At 46.6% G+C, this 24,870-nt stretch overlaps 1 protein-coding gene across 3 annotated transcripts in view; it reads right to left on the bottom strand.

Moving 5' to 3' along the window:
- Nucleotides 1–895: 895 nt before the first annotated feature.
- Nucleotides 896–24,870, bottom strand: part of SIN3A (SIN3 transcription regulator family member A) — a 32,552-nt gene continuing 8,577 nt past the window's right edge. For all 3 annotated transcript variants that reach the window (XM_071441808.1, XM_071441807.1, XM_071441809.1), the window contains exons 2-21: nt 24,400–24,620; nt 22,805–22,981; nt 20,941–21,047; nt 20,171–20,453; nt 17,842–18,093; nt 17,008–17,160; nt 16,069–16,227; nt 14,796–14,885; nt 13,257–13,375; nt 11,578–11,788; nt 9,956–10,072; nt 9,031–9,269; nt 7,642–7,825; nt 6,899–7,472; nt 6,258–6,427; nt 5,064–5,237; nt 4,295–4,387; nt 3,858–3,952; nt 3,487–3,694; nt 896–2,151 (exon numbers count right to left, since the gene is read on the bottom strand). In XM_071441808.1, the coding sequence (XP_071297909.1) occupies nt 1,921–2,151; nt 3,487–3,694; nt 3,858–3,952; nt 4,295–4,387; nt 5,064–5,237; nt 6,258–6,427; nt 6,899–7,472; nt 7,642–7,825; nt 9,031–9,269; nt 9,956–10,072; nt 11,578–11,788; nt 13,257–13,375; nt 14,796–14,885; nt 16,069–16,227; nt 17,008–17,160; nt 17,842–18,093; nt 20,171–20,453; nt 20,941–21,047; nt 22,805–22,981; nt 24,400–24,588 (3,825 nt within the window). In that variant the 5' untranslated portion in view covers nt 24,589–24,620 and the 3' untranslated portion in view covers nt 896–1,920. The remainder of the gene's footprint in view (nt 2,152–3,486; nt 3,695–3,857; nt 3,953–4,294; nt 4,388–5,063; nt 5,238–6,257; nt 6,428–6,898; nt 7,473–7,641; nt 7,826–9,030; nt 9,270–9,955; nt 10,073–11,577; nt 11,789–13,256; nt 13,376–14,795; nt 14,886–16,068; nt 16,228–17,007; nt 17,161–17,841; nt 18,094–20,170; nt 20,454–20,940; nt 21,048–22,804; nt 22,982–24,399; nt 24,621–24,870) is intronic.

Raw genomic sequence — 24,870 nt, 5'->3', positions numbered from 1 at the left:
CCTGCCTGCTGTGCATGGGCTGCCAATGACTCATGGTCCCTCGGGGCTGTGACTCCCACCCCGGCTCCAGGTCCCCCTCAGCCTCGCTGTGGTGGCAGGGGGAGAGAACCGGGACCTAGATGATATTTAAGGTCCCTTCCAATGCAGACCCTTCTGTGAACCTGCTGTCTCAAAACACAGTGAGTCCAGGGACAATGGAAGCCACTCCAGCTGTGCAGCACTGGCAGCATGGATTTTTGCTCAGAAAGCCACCTCCTTTTGAGGAGACACGGTGCAGTGGTGGCTGTCGTGGCTTACAAAGTCTGTGCTGACTTCTTTATTTTTAAATTCAGAATCTTCCCCCGCATTTTAAATATCTGCCAGCGTTAAATTTCTCTGCTTAAAAAAATATATATTCCATATGTGGATTTCTGGAGTGAAATGCACCAAGCCCCCCCCAGTCCCTCCTCCTTCTCTTGCCCACACACACACACAGAGCAGCTCTGTCGAATACTGGCTTGGTAGTTCCCATGATGTTTTCTCCAAGACAGAAAGGGAAAAATACATCAGCACAATCAGCCCCAGCTGAGTTGCTCAGCAACACTTCCCAAAAGCGAAGATCCTTGGAGCTGGAAGACAAGGTGGATAAAAATTACCCACCAGGAAAAAAGCCAAACATTAAAAAAAATTAAAATTATATACTCTATATTTATATTTCTTTCAGGCTGCTTATACCTCAGTTGTTTAACCCCCAAATGCACATGCTGCCTCTGCTGTTTCCTCTTGCCAGCCTTAGAAAAGGGGTTGGATTACACCTCCCTCTTCCCCCCTCCCCTCTCCCACCCCAAAACCTGCATGCTGCAACAGTGCCTCAGACCAGGAACACGGCTGTGGGTGAGCGAGTGTCTTCCTCCAGTTAAGAACAAAGACATTATTTTTTTTATTTACAAAAAAAGGAGAAAAAAGTTTCCACACAAAAGCACTACAATGATAACTCCCTTTGGTAAAAAGTGTAATAAATGTCTCCATCGGTCTGTCTGTCGGTACTAATTCTCAAGCCACCTGGTACTATGGTACACAAGAAGCTAGTACAGTTATGCTAGCACATCAAGCATAATTCCTTTAATTAAAAAAGAAAAAAAAAACAAAAAGAAAAAAAACCCCAAAAAATTGACAATTTGTACATTTATTTACAAAAAAGGAGGGGAACATGTTAAAATCGTGTTGTTCTCTGCTGTGTGTGTGTGTACGTACATGTGTGTGAAAAGCTGGTGCATGGCACTAGGAGAGACTAGTAAACAAGCAGGTACAAAAAAAAAACAAACAAACAAACAAAAAAAAAAAAAACAAAACCAAAAACCCAAAATAAAAATAAAACAGTTCCACTGGCACTAGAAAGGACAGACCGATCTGCACAGGGTGAGTCCAGCCTGGGAGGGAGGGGAGGGAGCGACAGGAACCCGGGCTGCGCTGCCCCGGCCCCACGCCGGAGCCCGCTGGGAGAGGGGAATCCGGTGGTGACAGGCAGGCACCTGGGGACTTCGGGGACACATCCCAGCAGTCCAGGCACCTGGGGACCTCGGGGACACATCCCAGCGGGCCGGTGGTGGAGAGCATCCTGCTCCCCTCCCTCGCTGCTCGGGGCCTCCGGGGAGTCAAAGCCTCAACGCTGCTGGTGTGTACGAGCTCGTGGTGTTTTCTCTGGGATGGCTCAGTTCAGAGAAGGGTCCTTCCTGCCCAGAAAGGGCCGGCAGCCCACGGCCCCGGGCAGAGATCCACGTCCCCACGGGGAATCCCGCCGGGACAGGCTGCACCAGCCACGCACTAGTCAAGTGGCCATGTGACGGAGATACACAGTGAGGGGAGAAAGGCATCTCCCTCCTTCCCTGGCTGCGTGCACACACACACATCCCCCGGGCTCTTCCTCGCCCCGGGGCACTCCTAGGGTGTCTTGAATATCGTGCCGTATTTGACGCGGTACTTGTTGATGCTGACAAAGTGCAGGGTCTCTGTGTCACAGGTGGTGGTGCAGGGCACCAAGCCCTCCAAGCCTTCACCCATGAGCCACTTGTTTGTCTCGGCTGCCATTTCGCGGGGCACGTGCTCCTTGGTCCATTTGTCCACCCAGGCCTGGAACCGCTGGTGCAGCCGCTTGCTCACCCTTTCGTGGGACTGCAGAGACAGGGGAGAGGTGTTAGGAAAAGGCAGCTCTGGCCCCCAAACTGCAGATTACACCAAGCTTGGCTACTGGGTGACAAGGCAAGGAGATCAAACACACAGGGAATTTGTAATGCAGGCACTGAACTAACAACAGAGGGAAAGCTCTGATGAAGGCTCCCCCAGTCTCCTCTCCAAGCAAATATGTGGCAAAATGAACTCAGAAATATAAAAAAGTTTATGCTCTTTGTTTAATACAGTTCAGGGGCTGAGCCTGAAAACTGAATGCCCAGCTCAGATTGAGTCCCTTCTGCATTACCCTCCTCTGCTAGCACCCAGGACCAGGCAAGTCCTGCTCCTCCCAACCCTCAGAGTCTGTCCCCAGCCCCCTGAGAAGATCACAGTCCCAGGAAAGAGCAAGATCAACATGCGTTACACCTACTGGGGACACAATTGCTACAGAAAATTAAGACCCAGGCTAGGTGTAACAGGCTCAAGAAGCTCTGACTTAACAGAAACATCAGGAGAGGAAGAACTGTGCACTTTTTTGGGTAAGAGCATCTGCCTAAGGAATGGAAAATGCAGGACAGATGTTACAAAGCCATGGCTACAGTCATAATTGAAAACAGCCAATATAATTAAACCTCCAGATTAAAACTTACAGATTTTATTATTTGTTTGTTCTTCTCTCAGAGACTGAACTGCTTTGGGGTGTTAACTGCTAAATCCAATAGATTTGTTTCCAAAATCCAATGTAGCTTCTACAGCTCCCTCAGTGCATTCCAGTAACCAAGGGCTAAGCTGCACGCTACATATTTAACACTTCAAGCTCAGATTCTCTGTGAAGAGCACTGGCACACAGTATCCTGCTTATAAGCTTACATTTCCTTGAGGTTCGTGCCAGTTGAATAAAATAGACGGAATTCAATCAAAATCCTCAGTATCAGCATTTCAAAGAGTCACTATGCTGCAATAAAATGCTCTCATCTGATGTGGATGCAAAGTTTAAGAGAATTATTTTACAACTAATGAACTAAAGCCACTATCTATATCTCATCAGCAAGAAACATGGTAAGTAGTTGTTTTATAAACCTAAATACATGATAGAAGCGGATGGAAATATTCCCATAAGATGAGAAAAGGAGAGTGTCAAAGCATTGAGATGACTAGATCTGTTTCCTCCAGTGCAATCCTCCTAAATTTCACCCATCTGGAGTCACAAGCTCTTTTCATCTTGGATAAACCCAAACTTTTACAGCTTCCCAAACAGCTGGAAAGGCAATGCCTCCTTCCTTCCCCTGGGTCCCAGGAAACACCAGCAGCCCAGCCCGTTCTCTGGCTGGCTCCTACCTGCTGAGCTCGCAGCAGCGCGGTCCTCCTGTACATGTAATCCTCTGATTTGATCACGTACACCATCTTATAGGAGTTCAGCTTGAATTTACACTCCACCTTGTCCAGGCTCTCCATGTTCTCCATGGACTTCTTACTGTTTCCCTCCTTCCCTTCCTTCTCCTGCTGCTCCCGACCACGCTGACACTTGCGGATCCGCCTCAGATTCCTGCAAACCAGAGAACCCCTCTTGGGATTAGCACACACCCCCTGGGTGTAAACTCAGCTTAAGGCCAGGCTGGACAGGGTCTATGGGAGGTGTCTCTGCCCATGGCAGGGGGTGGAATGAGATGAGCTGCAAGGGCCTTTCCCAGCACAGCCTGGCCTCTCACCTGGGCAGGAAGACGGGTTTCTGGGCCAGGTGCTCGCGGAGCTCGGGGGAGGTAGAGTCAGAGTTGACGTACCGCTCCACGTAGTCAGACCAGCGCTGGAAGCAAGCACAGAGCACACATCAGCCACTGCCCTCCCACCAAACAACTGCAGGGCTTGAGGAGGCTAAGCTGGAAGTCATGCAGAAAAAGAACACAACATGCCTCCTGAAGGTTCTGTGCATCTTGTGCCCAAAAAGGCAGGTACAATGGTTCTTTATGTGGTTTTGAGTATTTTCTAATATGAAATAAACCAAGAAGGATTTGCCTTCTCACATCAAAGGAAGTTTTATGGCACATCCTTGATGTTTCTTTGTCTTGTGCTAATGGACCACGCCACCACTCAGCTGGACACTCAACCTTGACCGTCACAGTCAGCTCTCTGGACAAGCTGCCCTTACCTCTGCTTCCACAGGGTCATCTGAGTTTTCCTCTTCTGTGTCCAGCAGCTCAATAGTTAACTGAACTTGACCTCTGCTCTGAATGAACATCAGCTACAAAGAAAAAGCAGAAAGAACTTCAGCAAGGGGAGGTATGAAATAGAAACAGACACCTTCACTTCTCACTGGGGCAAAGGGACAATGAAGCAAGTTGGCAGTTTTGGGGGCTTCTTCAAAGTAGTGTGGGCACGGGAAGAGATATTATACACTCAGGCTTTTATCCAAAGTACTTCTCTGGCTCAGAAAGGGCCTGACCACTTCCTGCCTCTTCAGCAAAGGAAGTATGGATTTGATTAGCACAGGTTTATTAGCAATGTATGCAGGCAGCAGTGATTTAATGCCCAGTGAGTAGTGGCAGATCTCCCAACAGTCGACAAAACTAAGGCACCAGAGAAACAGGAGAGTTTGAGCTAACAAATCAAAGCAGTGGCAGCCAAGCAGTCAGTATGATACAGCCCAAAGCTGCTGTAAAGCACAGGGGATATCCATTGCTGTTCCAGGAAATATATTCCTCCTTGAAACTTAATTTCTGAGGGGCCCTTACAGAAGCATTAACCTGTTCTAAAAGCTGGCAGCACGCACACTGGTTTCAGCTGGGACGGAGTTAATTTTCTTCATTTTTGGCTGCCTAAACTAGGCTCTTTTTCAAAAGACCAGTGCCTCTCCCTTCTTCCAAGGCACCCCCTCAGCTCCTGCTGGTTTCCCACTGCAGTTCAGAGCCTGGCTTTACCTTGAAGCAGTTCTCCTCGGACATGAGCTGCTCGGCTTTGCGCTGGTAGGCAGCCTCCAGGAGCGTGCGGGAGGACTGGGACGCCAGGAGGCCTCCGGTGGCCCCGTTGCTGTTCTCTGACAGGTACAGGTCTGTCACCTGCACACAGATCTCATCGCTCACGATGTGCTGCAGCTGCAAACAGGAGCAACAGGTACAAGGGGTTTGTCAGGGAGGCTGCTACACCCCCATCAGAATAGAATAAAGTAAGGATGTGACAATGGGATTGAGCTCAAGCAAAAAAAAAAAAAAAATCCCTTAGCTTCTTCCACTTGCAGATGATCTCTGCTGCTATGTGAAAAGCTACAAGATCTTTAGAAAAATTAGCAGGTGACAAAGCACAACAAGTCAGAGAAAAACTACACACAAAGAACATTCTGATCAGCAGCAGGGGAGGAAGGGCCAGAGCTCTGTGACACAGCGTGTCCTCTCCTCACCACCAAGAGGCTGCTGCTGTGTCTGAGGAGAGGGGTGGGAGGTTTAAGATCAAATCCATATTTTGTGTAAGTTTAAAAATCAGAAGTCTCCCAACTGTCTTCTGAATTCAGTTAATCTCTGGACTGAAGGGCTTCTGAAGAGCAGCTCTACCCTTCTGAAAGAGGAAAGCCCTTTCAAGCTATTCCACTTCCAGCCCCTTGTGTCTGTTTTTGTTCTTTATGCTACAAAAAGGCACAAGAATTTTTCCTTTGCTCACGCATTCTTCCTACCAACCCAATAAAAGGACTGGAGTTTAACAGCCAAAATGAGCTACTCCAGCAGCCAGATAAAAGAGACAAAAGGTTTTTAGAAAAAGCATGCACTCCTACAGCACTGATGGAAAGGAAAGGAACTATTTAGATGTAATTTCTTTGGGTTTTTTTTCAAAGCTAAAGCAAGATTAGCTCTGGACAGGCTTTGAATACTTACATCCTAAAACATACGGAAAACGTTGTAGAAAACGTTCTCAATAATTCAAACAGATCAAAAATCACTCTCTATCATTTCTTTACTATGAGGGTTAAAGAGCTGGGTGAAGAAACACCCTGAATTTACCTTTTTACCCCTGAAATTCCCCACGTGGGCATACAACACTGCCTCCAATGCGAGCCTGGAGCAAACAATCTGCCTGCTGTCCCTGTCCCACCCCACCCAGCCCCCAGGCCACGCTGCAGGCACCTGTCTGACGATGCTCTGGATCAGCTTGTCCATGGTGAAGGCGATGTAGGCGTGGATGGTGAACATCTCGCGCAGCGAGTCCTCGTACTGCGACGAGTCCATGTTCCCGTCCAGCAGGTTGCGCACCATGTCCAGGAAGGCCGGGTAATAATCCTCAACGTCGATGTCCACTGCAGCAGGAGAGAAGGGGACACATGGGCACACCACCCCCAGGAAGGGCTGCTGGGAGTTCTGGTCCTCAGGTGACCCACGTAAGCTGAAGAGTTACTTAAACTTGTCCTTTATGGACATAAATCTTTGTACATAAAATCATACCTTTTAAGGCCGCAGGTATTTTCATCATCTTTTGTTTTCTAGCTCTAGCTTCCTCATGAGCAATTTATTTCTGAAAGCTTTTACTTAGGGAATCAAGTTCCCTACTTAGGGATATGCAAGTGTACAATGAAATAACTGCTGTGTATTATCCTTCTGCTAGTCCAAGTCCTATGTTCTCCACATCTTCCCATCTCCCCAGGGATAATAAAAAAGAGCCCATCTTAAAGGCTCACCGCTGTCACATGCCTGAAGACACCAAACACCCTGTCAGCACACTACAAACAGAAACACCATTTTCCCCCAGCCTCCCACCAGAAGTCACTCACTGGGCTCCTTCAGTCGCAGCTGGATGGCAGGACTGTCACTCTTGTCTCGCTTTATGCCCAGCACTTCCCTCTCCCACTCCCGTTCCCGCGTCTCCTCCTCGATCTGCCGCTCGGCCTGGGTGCAGATCCGCAGCAGCCGCAAGCACAGGATCTGGTGCAGCCTCATGAAGATGTACCAGTTGCTGTTCACGTAGAAGAGGTTGTAGACCTCATCCATGCCCCGCAGCTTCTGGGCTGTCGTGTTGTTGAACATCAGCTTGGTTTTGGGAGGACTGCCCCCAACACCGTTGTGCTTTTTTGCAGCCCCGGTGGCTTCGTCCACATCCATTTCCTCCTCTTCTTCCTCCTCCACATCTGAGAGTTCACCTCGCTGAGCAAACAGCAGGTCTGGAATGAAGTGATACATGATCTGCTTGATTTTGTACTTGTCCTCTTTCTGGATTCCTGTCTGCCGCTTCACATGGTGGATGATGAGAGAGGCAGCATCTTCCAGGATCTGCTTGTCTTCATAGGCTAGTGAAAGGTGTGGGCCTGTGGGGACTCCAGCATTGTCTTCTGAAGCCTGTTCTTGCCTCTACAAAGGAGAAACAGCATAAAAATCAGCCTAAACAATCCCTCTCCACCACCCAAGAGCCTGCTAGAAACAGATTTCCTCCCTCATCAAGCTGTGAGGAAGAGAAACCGAAACTGCACTAGCAAAGTGCATAAGGTCAAGGGAAGGAAACTACTGGTGATCATCTCACCTCATCATAGATGCTTTCAATCTCATTGAGGAGACTCTTTGACCTTAGGACCTTGGTATCATTCTGCTTGAAGTTGATGCCCTGGTGGTCCAAGGATTTCAGGTAATACTTCTCATTCTGCTCTCGCCAGACTTTATTAAATCCTCTCTGGGCTTCTCGCCACTCTTCCTCTTTCATCTTTAACCTTGGATCAAGAAAACAAAGGTGAGCTAAGAGGTGAGCATATAAGAAAAACCTCAGCCCGTGGTTCTTAGTGAGTGTTGACAAGAGCTGAACTCCCAATGAAATGGGCATGGATTAAAGATCCCCCAGAAAGGAGCTTTCCAGGAGGTGCCCCCTGGACACACCCTTCTGGAGAAACCACTCTGGGTTTCTTTCACGTTTAGGTAAAACCATGCAGGAACAAAGCAGCCCTAGGAGAGGGAATAAAGGGACAGGGAAGGCAAAAAAGCTGGCCCTGGTCTCTTAGAAATCCCCAGAAAGCTCCACCTGTGGAACAGGGGCAGGTTAGTTTGGACAACTGAACAAAGCATGGACACCTGAGTATCCTGGGAATGCACTCCTGAACCTTGACTCAGCATCCCAAGCAAAGCACCCCTGATTCAGCTGAAGAAGGGTAAGGAAACTGGGACCTTGTAGGTGTCCTGGGAAGGCTGCTCTGCCCAGCTCCACAACTCCAAAACACAGGACCAAGAGCCCCACAGAGATAAACCAGCATGTGCTGCTTACACATCCCCTCGACCTTCCCCAAGGAGTTGCAGCATCCACTCCCTTTTAACTGAGGAAGGGGAGGCTGACAACAGAAACAGGACTGGGAATCTGAGGCTAGCAGAGACACCATGATCTGGGCACACAGATCCATAGGATTTGGAAAGGGATCACAGTTAGCCCTGGGACAACAGTTCCCTTATCTTACACACAGTGCTGACACCAGGGAAGAAAAAAGTTTAAGAGGAGACAACAGAAGCTCTATATCCTTCCAGCTGAGCTATAAGGATTTTGCTTCAGAAGGGCAATTCCCTCTAGGTGATTATTACGGAGTATACCAACTGTCCAGAATATAAATGAATTTTTTAGTTTCACACAATAATAGAATCATGGAATGGCTTGGTTCAGAAGGGACCTTACAGATCATCCTGTCATAGATCAGAAGGGACCTTGCAGATCATCCACCCTCTGCCATAGACAGGGACACTTCCCACTGGACTATGTTGCTCCAAGCCCTGCCTGGCCTTGAACACTTCCAGAGCTTGGGCAGCCACAACCTTGTGGGGTAAATTCACAGCCTTGTGGAGGGCACACTCAGCCACGTTTCCATAAATTTGGAGGGCACGGAGTGCATCACCCTTGGGAAGGGACCCTGGGGCAGGGTGCTGGGGCAGTCAGTACCTTTTCAGCACGATGGGCACAGCCACAGAGGGGTTCTTGCGCAGCCCATCGATGATGTCAGCTGCTTTGTCAGCGTATATCCTCTGGAGAGCCTTGCGGTGGATCACCTCCGAGGTGCCCCCCAGGGTGTTGTCCAGCCGGAATTTGGCCTGCTCCTCCGCAGACAAGCGTGACAGCTTCTTCTGGATTGCCTCGAGAACGCGGATGGTTGCCAGGTTGGTCTCCAAGACAACATCCAGCTGGAGAGAACAGTGCATTAGCCGTAGCATTTGAATAGACAAAACATGATACTTCACGGAGGCAAACATTCAAGTGACACGAAACAAGAATCTGCGCCTGTTTAACAAGGTGTACTCGAGCACTTTGGTGTTCAGCTGCTCTAAAATAATCCAATTACATTTCATCTGCTGCCTAAATAATACTGTGGAAGAATTTAAAGACTACCAGAATGATACAATTTGGAAATTACATCTTCCAGCTGGGAGTAGAACACAATTGACAGTTACTCTACAAAAGGACGTGCCAAATCTGTGCAGATTCAGGTAATTGCCCAGCTAACTTCCATTTCCAGTCAAAATGTCAGTCATTTAAAATCCTGAACATAATGCTTTGCAGATGATTACAGGGGAATGCATGTTCTCATGCACTATGTGGGCAGGAAGAACAGAAAAGATGCAGCAATTCCATGCTCGGCCATTCAACAATTTCATGTGGAAATTGTGAACGAAGAGCTCCACACAAAAGGTGAGGGGCGGGGGTGGCAGCTTACACTGCTACTTGCATGAAGAGAAAACAAGCTTTTATGCCAAAATCCAGGTGGCAGACACAATAAAAGATGCAGAATTAAAGGTATCATTACATCAAACTCATTAACTGTTCACAGAACAGAACTTTCCGAGACATGAACCAAGGAAAAGCAATTTACCTCAAAACGCTCGTCCTCACACCTGTAGATGTGCTCTTCATATTGGGTCTTCTTGGAGCTCACAAATGTGGAATCTTCAGACCAGGACGGGAAGGAGACCCAGGTGTCATTCAAAACCTTTGAGGGAGAAAAAGAGTCATGGTCAGTGTTCAAGGGGATCACACCTGGCCAGCTTCAAGAGCAGTCTTCTGATGGGGCAATCTAATTCCCAGCTGAAAAAGTGTGTGTGCCTTCCAAAGCCCAGCATTCACAGGGCAACCCCAAACAGCCAGAACCCAAACAGCCAGGCAGCCTGAAAAATTCATAGGCTGGAGCTCTGAGGAAAACCTTGTGGGAGAAGAGGAAAATAAAGGTGAAAGGAGCTTTTTCTGCTACTTTGGATTAGTCAGCTGCAACCAGCTGGTTCCCCATGTGTGATTCACCATCACACTGTATGGTCACCACAGCCGACCTGACTGTTAGACAGGACACAGTTGCTGCCTCCAAATAAGGCTAATTGGAAGTACAAAACCATACCCCAGCACCACTTTTCCTGACAAAACAGCTCAGCACCTGCAGCTTTCAATATAGGAGCAGAACATTAAAAAGCAAACAAACAAACAACCCAACAACCACCTCAAAGAGGCCAAAGGCAAAGAATGATTTTGGCAGGCAGTCTTGAAAACCAGGTCCAGTTTCCATAAACTCAAAGCCTGAACAACTGAGTCATTAGATTCTCACAGGAGAAAAGTTTGTAACTGCATCACACAAGAAGCTTTTGAGAGACGTGTCAAGACATGGATTAAAAATTCAGCATTTCAGGGAGAAAGAAAGATGCATCTGAGGGAATACGTGGGAGAATCTGTCTACAGAAAACATGATTTTCTTTTAAAGTTGGCCTAGAGACAACTCTGAAAGCAGACTAAGTGAGAATTTAGGTAAAAAGGTAGCAATAATCCTGAATTACATACTACCTTGTAAAGGACCTCTGAGATCACATTAGGAACACACAGAAAACCAGTTCTTCATCTCCTACTTAAGTTTGCAATCTTAATGTTCCTTTCACAGGTCATACACATAACACATCATAAATAAGATGTAGGAGCATTGGGTATGTCAGTAATTAACCATCATAACTATTCAGTAGGTTTTTCTCCAGCTGCCTCCCAACACTCTATGCAAACCTTTCACAAACTTCTGGAGAAGAGCTGATGCCAACCATCAAAGCCACGTGGGTACCACATCTCCCAGCCAGCTCCCAGCATAACCCAGTTCCTAGACTGACACCTCACCCTGTGCAATAACTTCTGGCTATGATCCAGATGTTTATGGGAGTGCCACTAGGAATTCCTGAGCTGTGCTCCCCTGGGGCTGCCACACACGCAGCACCATCCCGAGCCAGGATGGTGTGCCCACACATGCCTGGCTGCAGGAGCAGCATGGAGCAGTGTGGAGCAGTGCTGGGCAGGGAGCTGCCTGGCCCCAGCCCCATGCCCACCACCACCAGCCATGCCCTGACACCCCCCCAGGAACCTTTCCAACACGGGGATACAAACAAAATCCCCCTTTCTGCTCTGATTTGCTTGCTTTTGCTTTAAAAAGGCTGGGAAGAGCCTTGCCCTGTGGCGCAGCTCCTGCCTTACCTCTTTACACAGTGGAGTCCTCCCCGTGCACTTGGGCTGCTGGTAGCTCTTGGGCAAGGCTCTGTAGCTGGAGCCCAGCCTCTTGCAGGAGGCATAGTCAATCTCCATGGCAATCCCCTCAGTAGCCCGTTCCTTGGGATACGTCTCCATGTGAACAGACTCCTTATATCCCAGAAAGTTTTTAAACCAAGTGAACAGTTCTGGGAATTTCCTAAAATAAAAGGAATGAAGTGAAAAATGAGCTAAACAAAATGCAAACAGCCCGAGCTGTGATGCTGAGCTACAACTGATTACTACAGAGAACCCTCTAAATTATCAATCTGGTGAGAAGACCCTCTCTCCTCAACCCCATTCCCACAGAGCCTGACCAAATGGGAAGCAAGCACCTGCTGTTGATCAGGTGGGGATTGCTCTCCTGGTGCAACTAAGGTGCTTTAGGATTAGTGACCTGCAAGGAGCAGCTGTCAGAGCTTTTGCTACAGGGACAGCACTCGTGGCACAGTCACATCTGGGTCTCCCCAAACTACCCTGGTACTGAACTCAGGCCAGGTTCCTCATTGTTTGCCAATAGTATGAACCTTAAACCAGACCTTTCCTTTCCAGAGGCAGCAAGAAGAAACCAAAAGGCAATTCTGTAACTACACAAAAGGTTTCAACCAGATTGCTTCAACCAGACTTCACAGAGCAGCATGAATCACAGAGAAACCTTTGCCTGCAAGGCCCAAGTTTGCCTGTTTGCAGAATTACCTGAAAAATTTATTTGTCTAAAATACAGCATTTGTTCACATCCTCTTATTTCATGCAAAGCTCCAGCAACAGGATGAACTGAACCTGTTACTAATTGAATCACTAGTTATTAACTGCTTTTTCGTTATATGGCAAAAGACGATGTCCAACACCAGAACAAAAACACCCCTGTATTTTATCTTTCCCTAGAGTTAGGAGCATAGGCAGTAGATGGGAAAAGTACAGAATTTTCTTGTCAAATATTGCCCCTTTTTTACCTAAAGTCAGGCATCCTGCTGATGCCTGGCTAATTCCTGTGGACCTACAGAGTGAGTGGAAGCTCCTTAGGGCAGTTTCTCTGCACAGTAGCTACCGTAATGGGGTCCTGAACCCAATTTATGTTGCTACTGCCTTCTTCCTTGGAACCAGCAATTCAGTGCCCAGGCAAAAGAAACACTTATCCTGCTGCCCAAAGTTGATGAGAGGATATCTGTTGGTTTTAATAAATTAATAGAGCGGTTCTGTACATTGCTGACAATCAGGGAACTTGTAAATTCTTATTTAAAGTACAGAGTTCTTTAACATTTTTAGTTGTGTGACAGAATTCAGCTGCTTTTTGGAAACTTTAGTGAGCTTATATCAGCAGTCTGCTTTTTTGGGGGGACATTTCCCTGTGTAATTAGACACTTGATCTTTTCTCAAATGACATAATTTGAGAATGATTCCAGAGCAAGAAACTGCAACAACCAGCTGCTAATCATTTTGTTTGCCCTGCTGGAAAGGGAAGACACAGCAAGCAACACCTGTACTGCTCCTGCACTCTGCCTGTCAGGACACAGCTGGGAATCTCTCTGAGATAAGGAATAGGAAAGGGCAGTGCAGAAGACCACGAAGGTGAGTGTTTCTTTCCTGGCTCCACAAGAGAAACAGACCAGGAAAGGGGCTATACTTACCCCAGGAATGGGGAGACCAGCTGCACGAGCTCAGCCCTGGAGATCACCTCCTGGTTGAAGATCACCAGGCAGCGCAGAAAGTTCTCGTAGGCCTCGGTGCTGCGCAGAGCTTTGCGGACCTGAGCCAGAGCAGACAAGAGAAGAGGAGCTGTCAGGGTGACACTCAGCAGGGGGTGGTCCAGGAGACCTGGGTTTGACACTGTGTTTCCCACTGAGGCACATAAATCTTTGAGTTGAACAGAGAGAACTCGCCCTGTGCACAGGGCCAGACAAACTGGTACTGCTGGGAGCCACCCTCATGCTGGGATCCTCTGCAATGTCAGCACTGGGGCATTACTCTAAGAAAGGAGCTGCAAGTGAAGAACTAAATCCTTCAGAGAACCCTGTAACAGCTGGATTACAAAGCACTGGAATCATGGACAATATCAGTTACAACTGCAGCACCAGAAACCCACCTAGGCTGCTTTTAAACTTCAGAGAGTATTTCAAGTAGGGAGTGGGGGGGGTATGAGACCCATGCCCTGGGTAACACCTCTCCAGCCTCTGCCTGCTTCCAGCTTGGATTGTCACAGACAATCCTCCTTCTGTGACCTCTGTAATCCTCCTTCTGTAACCCTGATCTTCACAAAATGAGAAAGCCAAACTATTCATCCCAACACCACTACCTTTCCCACAAGAACAGCAGGATCTACACATTAGACTGAGATCTATCACTGCTAAGTTATTCATCATTATGGTTATAAATCCACGGCAGGGATTTCTAGGTTTACTCATATTAACACCTACACATCCTCCAAGCAATAAATTCGTTCCCAGTTACCATTAGCTGGTTCCCATCACGCTGCAGAATTCACCAGATCAGCAGGGAGCAACCAAGACTGTCATCAGTGCGTGAATATTGCTTAAAAGATGGTTTTAACTTCGTCCCATACTCCCCTCTGAGCTATAAGGCACTGTATGGACATCTCAGAGAAGACACCAAGGTACCACTTGGAAACATCCCATATCTCCTTTCACTTGATCTGTGTGCTAAGCCAGCAACAGGTAACAACTGTGCAATTAATTAGATTAATCTCCGAAGGGAAATATAAAAAAAAAAGGCAGCCCAATGTAAATATGAATCAGGTGCTTTGTAAACTGAGCTCCCCCCCTGCAGCCAGCTGGCTGTAGATGGGTACAAGCTGTGCCAACACAGCAAGACAAGCCATGCACATCATCAGCTGTAGGGGGATCTTATAAAGGGGAAAACCACTTGGAGTGTGGATTACAGGAAAAAAAATCCCATTCCCTCAAACAAATTGCAGCAGCAGGAGGAAAGCTGGAAAAGGAGCTTTGGGGAAAAGACACATACAAAAAGTATCACTAATTTAAAAAAAATTCAATGTATCTGACTTAGGGGTCGCCGGATACATCTGAGGTTCAGCTGAGAAATGTTATCAGGGTGGTGTAAATCTCACACTTCACTGTGATAAAAATCCAGATGTGTATACAGGAAGGACATATATCAAGCACATGCAACATCTGTATCCTGCCTCTCACCTTCTCGAAGAAGAGAGATTCTGTCCCCACACCATGTTTGCTGGCTTCTGCCAAAGACTGGTCTTTCAAACCAAGCAGCTTTGGTTTCTTCTGTTATCAAAAAAAAAAAAGAAAAAAAGAAAAAAAGAAAGGCAATTAAAAATAAAAGGTGTGTTCAGCAAGTCAGGATAATTTGATTATCTATCACAGCTCCCTGACCCCACCATGCGCTTCCCATTAAAGAAAGGTGGCTTTTTTAAGAAGAAAAGTCTATTAAAACACGTGCTACAAGTTAATTTACTGAATGTTAATAAGTAGCATGCCACTCCAAATATCTGTAATACATTGTTTCACCCTTTCCTGTAACTAGCTGATTGTTTCAATCACACTGCAGCATATCTTACTTTGATAACTAGTTTGGAAAACTGCCAGAATAGATGATTTTCATATCACTCTTCCAGTTCTGCAAGTCTTACACTTCCCAGGAATGACAATTTTTTTTCTCTCTTACATTCTACTGAAAGATGCTTTATTTTCCCCATCTTCAGAAAGGCTGTAAGGTGCCTCCAAAATGTGCTTTATTTTGGTGCCCTCGATTTGAAGAGAAGGAGAAAGGGCAGAAGGGGACTTAAATGGGACAATTATGCCTGCTAATGCTTCTCATGACAAAGGAAGATATACTGGCTTCAAAAAAAGCAAGCAAATTTATCCCTCATGCACAAACACGAGGCCACCTGGCCACAGGACAATTTTTGTTGCACTACAAAGCCTCGCTGCTCTCACAAATCATGTGTCATTTGAAAAGGGCAAACTCTGCTGAGAGAATAATCATTTATCATTGTATTAAAAGCTTCATCACAGGAAAGATGAGCAAACATGATTCTACTGCATCTGCTCCAAGTTCTACTACAACAAAGCTTTCAGGCACACCTTTTCAGCTCATCTTTTCCTACGTACCTTAGGAACATTTGAATTTATTCTGTGGCATTACTGAGACTTTTGTCTCCACAATCCATAACTCCCCCTCATTAAACACTGCTATTAAAACTACATCTTTTTTAGAAAGCGATGAAAACTCTGTTTCCCCAAGCCATTAAAGTAACTGTCCCACCCTCAGGAACAGATACCACCATCAGTTCACAAAAATCAGAGGCAAAGATGTGTGCTTGGAAACAAGGATTTCTGAAAGCTTTAAAGACAAACACTATTTTCCACATTCTCAAGCTGCAGCCTGTGCCACAAAAACCACAAGGACTTGGAAGACACATCCTGAAGGAGCAGCCCAGGCTCTTACCTTCACCGGAGGGGTGGCTCCAGTGCCCGAGTGCCGTCGGATCTGGCAGCCATTCTGGTTGGGTCTCTGCTGCTTGTTGTTGAGCTGTGGCTTCTTCACTGTGCCCCCGTGGTCATTCCTGACTGATTCCACTTTCTCTGCAGTTGTCTTGCTCAACAGCTTGTTCAGAGACAAACCCATAAGACCATTAGGGCTACGTTCCACACAAAATGTCACTGAATGGGTTGGGTTGGGAGGGACCTTTAAGGTCATTCAGTTCCAATGCCATGGAGGATCAGGGACACCTCTCACTATTCCAAGTTGCTCAGAGTTCCATTTGACCTGCCCTTGAACACCTCCAGGGATGGGGCAGCCACAGCTCCTCAGGGTAGCCTGTGGCAGTGTCTCATCACCCTTACAGGGAAGAATTTTTTTCTATTATCTAATCTAAACCTATTCTCTTTCAGTTTGAAGCCATTCCCCCTTGTCCTGCCACTCCATGCCCTTGTAAAGAGTTTCTCTCCATCTTTTTTTGAGGCTCTCTTCAGATACTGGAAGGTCACAATTAGGTGACCCCTGAGCCTTCTCTTTTCCAGGCAGAACAATCCTAATTCTCTCAGCCTTTCCTCACAGGAGATGTGCTTCATCCCTCTGATCATTTTGGTGGCCTCTGGACTTGCTCTGACAGATCCATGTCCTTCCTGTGCTGGGGACCCCAAAGCTCCTACTCTAGATGATCAATGGATTTTACTGCAGTTACAACTCTAACTTAGAACAACCCTCTTGCATTTAAAATAAAAGTTATTTAAGAGACAAGTTGTAGCCAGAAAACACAGTCTACCCTCCTAACCTCCTTCCTACAACCCAGGAACCTTAGAGCAAAAGCACATTTTTCTGAACACTGGCTTCATACAGAACAGTCTGCACTAGGTATTTCACCCTATCTCCAAGGGTACTCACCACAGAGCTGTTGGCATCAGGCAGGAACTGCCCAAATTCTGAGAGCAGATCCTCCTGGTTCTTGAAGAGGCGAGCCACCTGAGCATAGACCTCCTGCTCTGTCAGGGCTGGTGTGTAGTTCCCTCCTGCCTCCTTGGCATTACGCTGCTCTTTCTGCCAGAGGAAAGAGGAGAGGTGTCAGAAGAAGAAAGGATGCACAAACTATTCAAGTGACAAAGAAAAAACAAACTTTCAGTGATAGGAATAATGGAACAGCAAAGGTCTCAGCTTCTTTTATAAAGCATCATACTATATCAATAGTATGACTCTCATATATTCTAAATATCTATGCTTATATATACACCATAAATACACCCTAAATGCCCAACTGGCCCTCTAACAGTAAGACACTGACCAAAGAAGTGGTTTTTTTGCTTTTAACATAGAGCTACAGCCACATTGCCTCATCCTGACACATGCTCATGAAAAATGTCAAACTCAATTTTTAAATAAGCATTGCAGAGACTTCCAAATAAAGATGATGGATTGAGATCTATTACTTCATACTGCTATGTAATCTTTTTAACTTGCCAGACTTCTGCTTAGTTGAAGCAGAATTCAAGACCAGGCTGGAGAGGGCTTGGAGCAACCTGACCTAGCAGAAGGTGCCCCTGCCCATGGCAAAGGGTTGGACTAGATGATCTTTAAGGCCCCTTCCAATCCAAACCAGTCCATAATTACCTGCTGGCCACTGCTAGTACAGCAGAAGAGCCAAATGCAAGTTTCAGACAGCCCCCAAAGCAAAGCAAGAGAAAGAACTGCACACAGGCACAAATTCACATTTCCAACACTCACCTGATACGTATGGAGAATCTCCAGGAAGGCTTTGTAGATGTCTGGCTGTCCCTGGAACCGGTTTTTGATCTTGTTGACATAGTTGATGGCGTGGTTGAACTCCACGGGCTGATTGTTCTGCAGGGATGGTGTGGTGCCCAGAGAGATTGTCACGGGCGTGTGCGGCTGCACCGGCGGCGAGCGCGGCGACGCGTACGGCGGGATCGGGGGCGTCTGCTGGCTGGCAGGGGTGTGAGCCTGCAGCTGCGATGGCTGAGGGGAACACAGGCTCTGTTAGCAAGCAGCAGATCCCCTCTCATGGTCAGGATAAAGGCAATTTTAACCCACTTAGGGATAAATAAATAAATAAATAGAAATAGATAAATATTTAGCGGGCCAGCAGAGACTAAATTGCAACTGCGATGGCTGAGGAGAACACAGGCTCTGTTAGGGAGCAGCAGTTCCCCTCATGGTCAGGATAAAGGCAATTTTAATCCACTTAGGGATAAATAAATAAAGAAATAAAAATAGATAAATATTTAGTGGGACAGCAAAGACTAAACTGCATCACGGAGGCAAAATACCTGGGCTGTTCAAGCAGTTGTTATAAAGATGATTTTCCTTGCTAATTGCTTTGGACTGAAACCTGACAAGAGACACAAACTACCTCAAAAACTGAACAGAGCCAAAATGCATAGATATGGCTGGCTCCCACACAGCCAGTCACTTTGGCACTAGTCAACAATTGTGGGATGAATGGAGGCAATAGCAAGGGAAAACATGAGTTTCTTCAGACAAAAAGCAGAAGTGCGTAATTATTTTGAATACTCTCAATGGACTTTGAACAGCCAGGTGAAAATTTAGTTTTGAGGTGGCATTTTAAATAGAAATGGATGTACTTATTCGCCTCACATTTTACATTTCAAAACTCCTATTAAACAGAGTTTTCAGGACTGAGAATTTAAATAACTGTCTTAGGATGGGCATAAATATCCTGTTACAATATCCTGTCCTGCCTTTACCTGCCTAGTAGGGACATCTTACCTCATTGTCTAGCCTGTCCCTCAAGCTCATTTTAAAGCTTCAGCAAGGATAGTTCAACACTTTGCAGGTGTGACAGGGAGAAAACCACTTATCCCATAGTGTCAAGAAGGAGACTGCTACATCTTTACTGAGAGCATGTACCTCTTCAGAAAAAATCCCTGAAATCTAGCACAGGCAAGTTCATTCTGGAATGATCTGCAGTGTCCAGCTTGGCAAATCTTTTACCAAATCTTTCAGCATGTTTTTGTTTGCCATTTCTGAGCAGGAAGTTGCATGTCCCAACAATGTTTGCCCAGAGATCAGCTAACTGCCATATTCTAAATCTTGCTGCTTTTTAACTGCATGTCACCTTTTCCTCTAGCTTTTCCAGGCAATTGTTATCTAACAGTTTAGGGATTAACCCTTGAAACTTTGGAGATCCCATCCCTAAGGCTCTGAAATATTTTCACACTTTAAGGCTAAAATACACAAAATTTCATCTGGAGTAATCTCCTTGAATGTCTAATATCCTGTTCTGTTTCACATAAAATACATCTTTTGGACAGTAGAATCTGGATTATATCTAAACCAGAGTCAAATTTCCTTTGTTACTCAAAGGTCTCTGTTTTGGGCACACACAACCAATACCTACAGGCAATCTCATGGTCATTCTGCTAAACTCTTGCACTTTAGATGTTGTCAATAACTCCTGAACCCTTCCAGCTGACAGCTGAACCAGACCCCTCTACAAAAACCATTCAATCTGAAAACAAGACTTCAAGCAATGCAGAGGTCACCAAATAACAAATGAAGGTTTCCTAAAGACTTAATTGCCTCAAGCATTTGAAACGATTCACACACTTCCACACCAAAGAGAACATCTTTATCATAACCTCTGTTTTATGGGCAATTTCTTGGGACTTTAGGTCTAAGACAATATACACAAAAGCAGGCAGATAGTGTGTGCCCAGTGCTTTAACTAGGAACCTTTTTCCCTAGGTTGCTGGATCACTTCTTGAATAATGTGTGTACCATTTACCAGATGCTCTGACTGTCTTTCAGTTCCCCACTGCCAGCAACAAGGCTTTTCCAAACCCTTAATGTTTTGGAAAGCTTATTTGAATTGCTGTCAAATTAACTACGACTGCATCTTCAAGTTTGAAAATGAGAAACTAATCCAGCAGCAGAAGGGAAACACATGAAGGCTCACAAGTACTGTGGCAAAGCAGCGTGGAAGTTAATTTTTCACCCTCTAGCTGCACACCAGCTTCAGCTGGAGGCAGCAGGATGTCTGTGCTCTCGGTGCAGGTCACCCAGAGCCCCTCACCTTGCTGATTTTGGCAGGTGTGGGCTGTGGGGCCGGCTGTGCTGGTGTCGGGGTCGACTGCGCCGAAGGCTGCGACGGATGCGGCGGCTGCGGCTGCGGCTGGGGCTGCAGCCCGTGCGTGGGGATCTGGTGAACCTGCCCCGGGGTGGTCACGTTCACCATGTCATTGGTCTGCACCTCAATCTTGTAGCCAGGTGGCAGGAAGGTGTTGAAGCCCATGATCAGGTCTGGGTGGCCCTTGAAGAGCTGCGACACACGGCTGATCACCCCCGGAGTGTCGATGCTGGGGAAGGAATAAGATCACAGTGTCACCATCCCCTGGCACCTTGCAGTGGGACAAGATTCTCCACACAGCAATCTTCCAGTAGACTTTTTTTCCCCCTTATCACCTCTAACGTATGATACAATGCAAAACTGAGTCCTATAAACAGACTGCTGAACTCAAGAGTGACATTAGCATTATTTTATCAGCCCAGACAGGGCTTTATATCCATGAGATCCAGTCCCAAGTCTGACCATTATTAATGGGCAGACAACCAGATGAATCAGCTGTCAAGGCTGAACTTGTGAACTCCCACTCTAGGCAGAGATTTAGTATAAATGAAGGGATGCATTTCATTTTTAGAAAATAAAGCACACAACTGCTTTTACATCATTGTCCAGGTGTGTTATTCTGTATACAAAGGACAGAATTCAGCTCCTGCCCTGTGCTCCCATGTCCACATACACTCTTTCTAACCTGGAAGGAAGAAGCAAATGCAGCTTGTTACCTTTGAGATTTAAATTCCTTCATAATATCCAAGAAGTCATTGTAGACCTGTGGCTGACTACCAAACTGTAGCTTCACCTGGTCAAGGTAAGACAATGCATCCTCCACCTGGAGACAGACCAGACAGGTTGTATTAGCAGAGAAGATTTTATTTCACCTCCCATTGTTCTGTAAAACACTCAGCATTTGAAAACATAGCTGTTAGCCCTGAGCCTGGGCAGGGAATTAAGGAGCAAAAAGCTCATGAGCCTGGTTTGTGTACTACCAGCACTGTTTGAATAAGAGTTACTCACTCCCCACTCCTGGCCCACATGATAAAACTGTACCAAAAAAAAGACAAAAAGAAAAAAATTAAAAAAAAGGCAACACAGATCAGCAGAATTACTCAGAATGAAAAAAAAAAACCAAAACCCAACATGCTCCAAATCTACCATCACTGAAGTGACTGCTAGGATAAACAGAACTAGACTGAGTATTTTTCCTGCATTCATATGTGGAAATTATTATGGAAGTCTAAGAATAAGCAGAAAGTGGAAATGACATATTCAGTGTAGTAGATGTCTGCCAGGTACACGCTTGCACTTTTCTCAAAAAACCAGACATTTCAGTTCAACATAGAAGGGCTTTGAAAATGGCAACTGTGGGTGGCAAATTGTTTTACACCTCAAACAGCAAGAGGTTCATGATTTGTGTACCAACAGCCAATTTTCAGAGGTGCAGGAAGAACATCCATGGCCCAAAGTGAGAGCTCTGGGTCCCTGAGCCTCCAGCAGCCTGGCCAAGCACTCAGCAGCTGCAAGAGCAGCACACAGGACCCCTCTTTGGTCTGAAATTAAACAACAGCAACAGAAGACTCATGTATAGCCCCAACCTTGCACCAGCAAAGGATTTTTCATGGATTTCACTGTGAGGAAGAAGCACTCTTTTTGAAACTGGTTTTCAGAGGTCTGTAGAAATGAAGTTTCTTACATTCAGCAAAAGGAAAGGGCAGTGGTTTCCACCAAAACTGGAAAAGACTCACACCGTATTTGGAAGAAGCTGAAACAGGCATCAATTTGTATGTATGTGCCTTCTCCAAATGTAGCAACTTAAAGGGGTTATTTTTGGTGGACTTGTCTCTTTGTTTAAGGGTTTTACAGCACATAATCTGAGAATAGAGCCTTCCTTACTCCCAAATTACTCCCACACAATCACCCACATATGCCATGTGTTCAGAAAAGCACCAAATGTTTTGGTAATTTAACCCATTCATCCAAATACTCTAAGCAATACATTCCTCCTTTCCCTCCCTGCCACAAATCTTTTCCTGGCCAGTCCAATTTCTTTTTATTATGGTTATGTGAAACAACAGGGCTTCAGCAGAAAGAGAAGTCCATTTCTGTGTTCAATAGACTCCCAAACGTGAGAAGCATCAAATCCTAGGGAAGGGGGAAAGGGAAGGGGGAAAGGGAAGGGGGAAAGGGAAGGGGGAAAGGGAAGGGGGAAAGGGAAGGGGGAAAGGGAAGGGGGAAAGGGAAGGGGGAAAGGGAAGGGGGAAAGGGAAGGGGGAAAGGGAAGGGGGAAAGGGAAGGGGGAAAGGGAAGGGGGAAAGGGAAGGGGGAAAGGGAAGGGGGAAAGGGAAGGGGGAAAGGGAAGGGGGAAAGGGAAGGGGGAAAGGGAAGGGGGAAAGGGAAGGGGGAAAGGGAAGGGGGAAAGGGAAGGGGGAAAGGGAAGGGGGAAAGGGAAGGGGGAAAGGGAAGGGGGAAAGGGAAGGGGGAAAGGGAAGGGGGAAAGGGAAGGGGGTTAAAAATGGCCAGAAAAAGGGACCTGGCCACAGAAGGAATTTTGGGAGAGGATGGCTGACATCAGGCAGCTGCTGACATTACCTTGAGCCTCTGGAACTGCTGCTGGCCCTGCACAGGCACGGCTGGGGGCGTGGGGTGAGTGTGGCTCTGCACCACCTGGCTGCCGTGGGGCTGCACGGGCGCGGGGTGGTGGTGGCCGCTGTGCACGGCGGCGATGGCCGGGCCGTGGCTGCCCGAGCTCTGCGGCACGGCCGACACCTGCCAAGGCAAACAGCACATCAGGCACGGCCCCGTGGAGGGAGCAGAGCCTCCCAGCTCCCCAGACACAGCAGGACGGTCAAGGAAGCAGAAGGCAGCTGGTTTGAGCTTTAACCATGAGTGCTAACAGCTTTGCTCGACCAGCTCCAGACAGCTCTCATCCCACGCTCCAAATACAGGAAAGCCCTCCCTGCAGACACGTGCTAAACGCAGGTTGTCCCCAGCCTGCACACTCACTGCCTGTCCTGTGTGTCCCCTGACATAAACAGCTGGAAAAGGAGGGTAAAATGGAATTTTTAAGCTGGCAAGAGTCAAGGTTCTCTCCTTTCCCTATATGTCACAAGTAATAATCTGAATGAATGAATCAATCTACATTCTTGATAATTCAGTTTGGGTATTAAAAGTCAAATTGTGACTCTCTGGCATCAGCAGGCTCAGGGGAAAACCCAGCTTGGTATTTCCCCTAGAAAACCAGGCAAAGAACAGAAAGCATGCACTTTTGGGACTTCTTCATACCATAAACCAGGAAAGTTTCAATTTGGAAAATCATTTTCACAAACTCAGTTTTCCATTCAAGTCTCTTTTAGATGGAACATACTTAATTTAATTCTCATGAACAAAATAAGGTTTGCTTGCTGGTCCATCTAAGTTCTTTTTAGGAAGGACTGCCAGTATCAACACACCCTCTTACAAAGGGTCTGCCTGCAGCTCTTCAGCTCTGTGGCTGCCACTATCAGAGTGAATATTCTTTCTGCAGAAGCAAGGATGAAGCTGTGTGTAAAATCAGGCACTAGACAGGGAGAACAGCTCACCAGCAACACAAGTGTGGAAGATTGAACATACCAGAAATGTGGCAGAGACAAATATCCCACAAATAGCCTTTCCCTGCTCTTTCACTGACAGCTATCTCCAGTGTACTTTTAAAAAGACTCTTTTTTTCCCTGTTCCCAACTGCCAGCTCCTTGTAAAGGAGGCAAGAGAGGGAAGAGTGCCACCTAATGACTCTGGGGTAATGTTTTACAAAACATTTCAATTTTCCTGAAAGTCTTCAATCTAAATGCTGATCTAGTCTGTTAAGCTTAAGATCACCCAAGATACCATAAGTCTTTTACAACAGCAAACCTTTTCCTGCTGAAAAACAGAAAAATGGAGGAAAAACCCTTCACAAACCTGACTCTGTGATTCAGAGACCAGGGTCTCAGAGAATCATTAGAAGAATCATGTTCAAGAAAGCCAAGTCACACCATGTTGGTTGGTGAATGAAGCCAACAAAGCAAGCACTGACAACGAGATGTACATTGTCCATTTTTTAAAGGAAACCCCGAGTACCAAAACAAAACTTTGTGTCAAATACAGAACTCTACGGTGCTACAACACAGTGCTGGCTGGCCAGGGAGCTAAGGGCTGAGCACACACACCTGGTAGCTGGGAGTTACAGAGTACTGGATGCCCGTGGCCGACTGCATGGTCTCGGACACCGCCTCATAGACCGGCGGGGCCGGGGCGAGCACGCGGTGCTGGTGCGGGAAAGCCTCGGTGCTGCTGGTGATACGTCTCTGCTGCGACGCATACACGGGAGACTCCTGCTCGTCCAATCGCCGCTTCATGCTGAACTCATGCTCGGGAAGCACCTCAAAACCTGGGGAAAGCACACTGGTTAGCACAGGGAAATTGATCCAGCGCTCCTGTCCTGCAGAGATCACCGCGAGCAGGCACGGCGAGTTTCTGTCTGTTCCGGTGCTGGTATCTTGTAAAGGGAAAGTGGAATTAAAGATTAGCTTTCAGCATAAAACATGCAACCGTATCTCAGCACAAAAAGTACAGCCTTGTCGTTGTAGGAACTTGAAAGTTAAGGATTTCTTCAGTCTCACCTAAAGGATGTTGCTAAC

The sequence above is a fragment of the Agelaius tricolor genome, unplaced genomic scaffold (assembly GCF_023055355.1).
Source record: "Agelaius tricolor isolate 1412-34295 unplaced genomic scaffold, bAgeTri1.0.p SCAF_16, whole genome shotgun sequence".
Lineage (NCBI taxonomy): Eukaryota > Metazoa > Chordata > Aves > Passeriformes > Icteridae > Agelaius > Agelaius tricolor.
The sequence above is the reverse complement of the archived record's forward strand: the minus strand, read 5'-3'. Positions and strand labels throughout refer to the sequence as shown.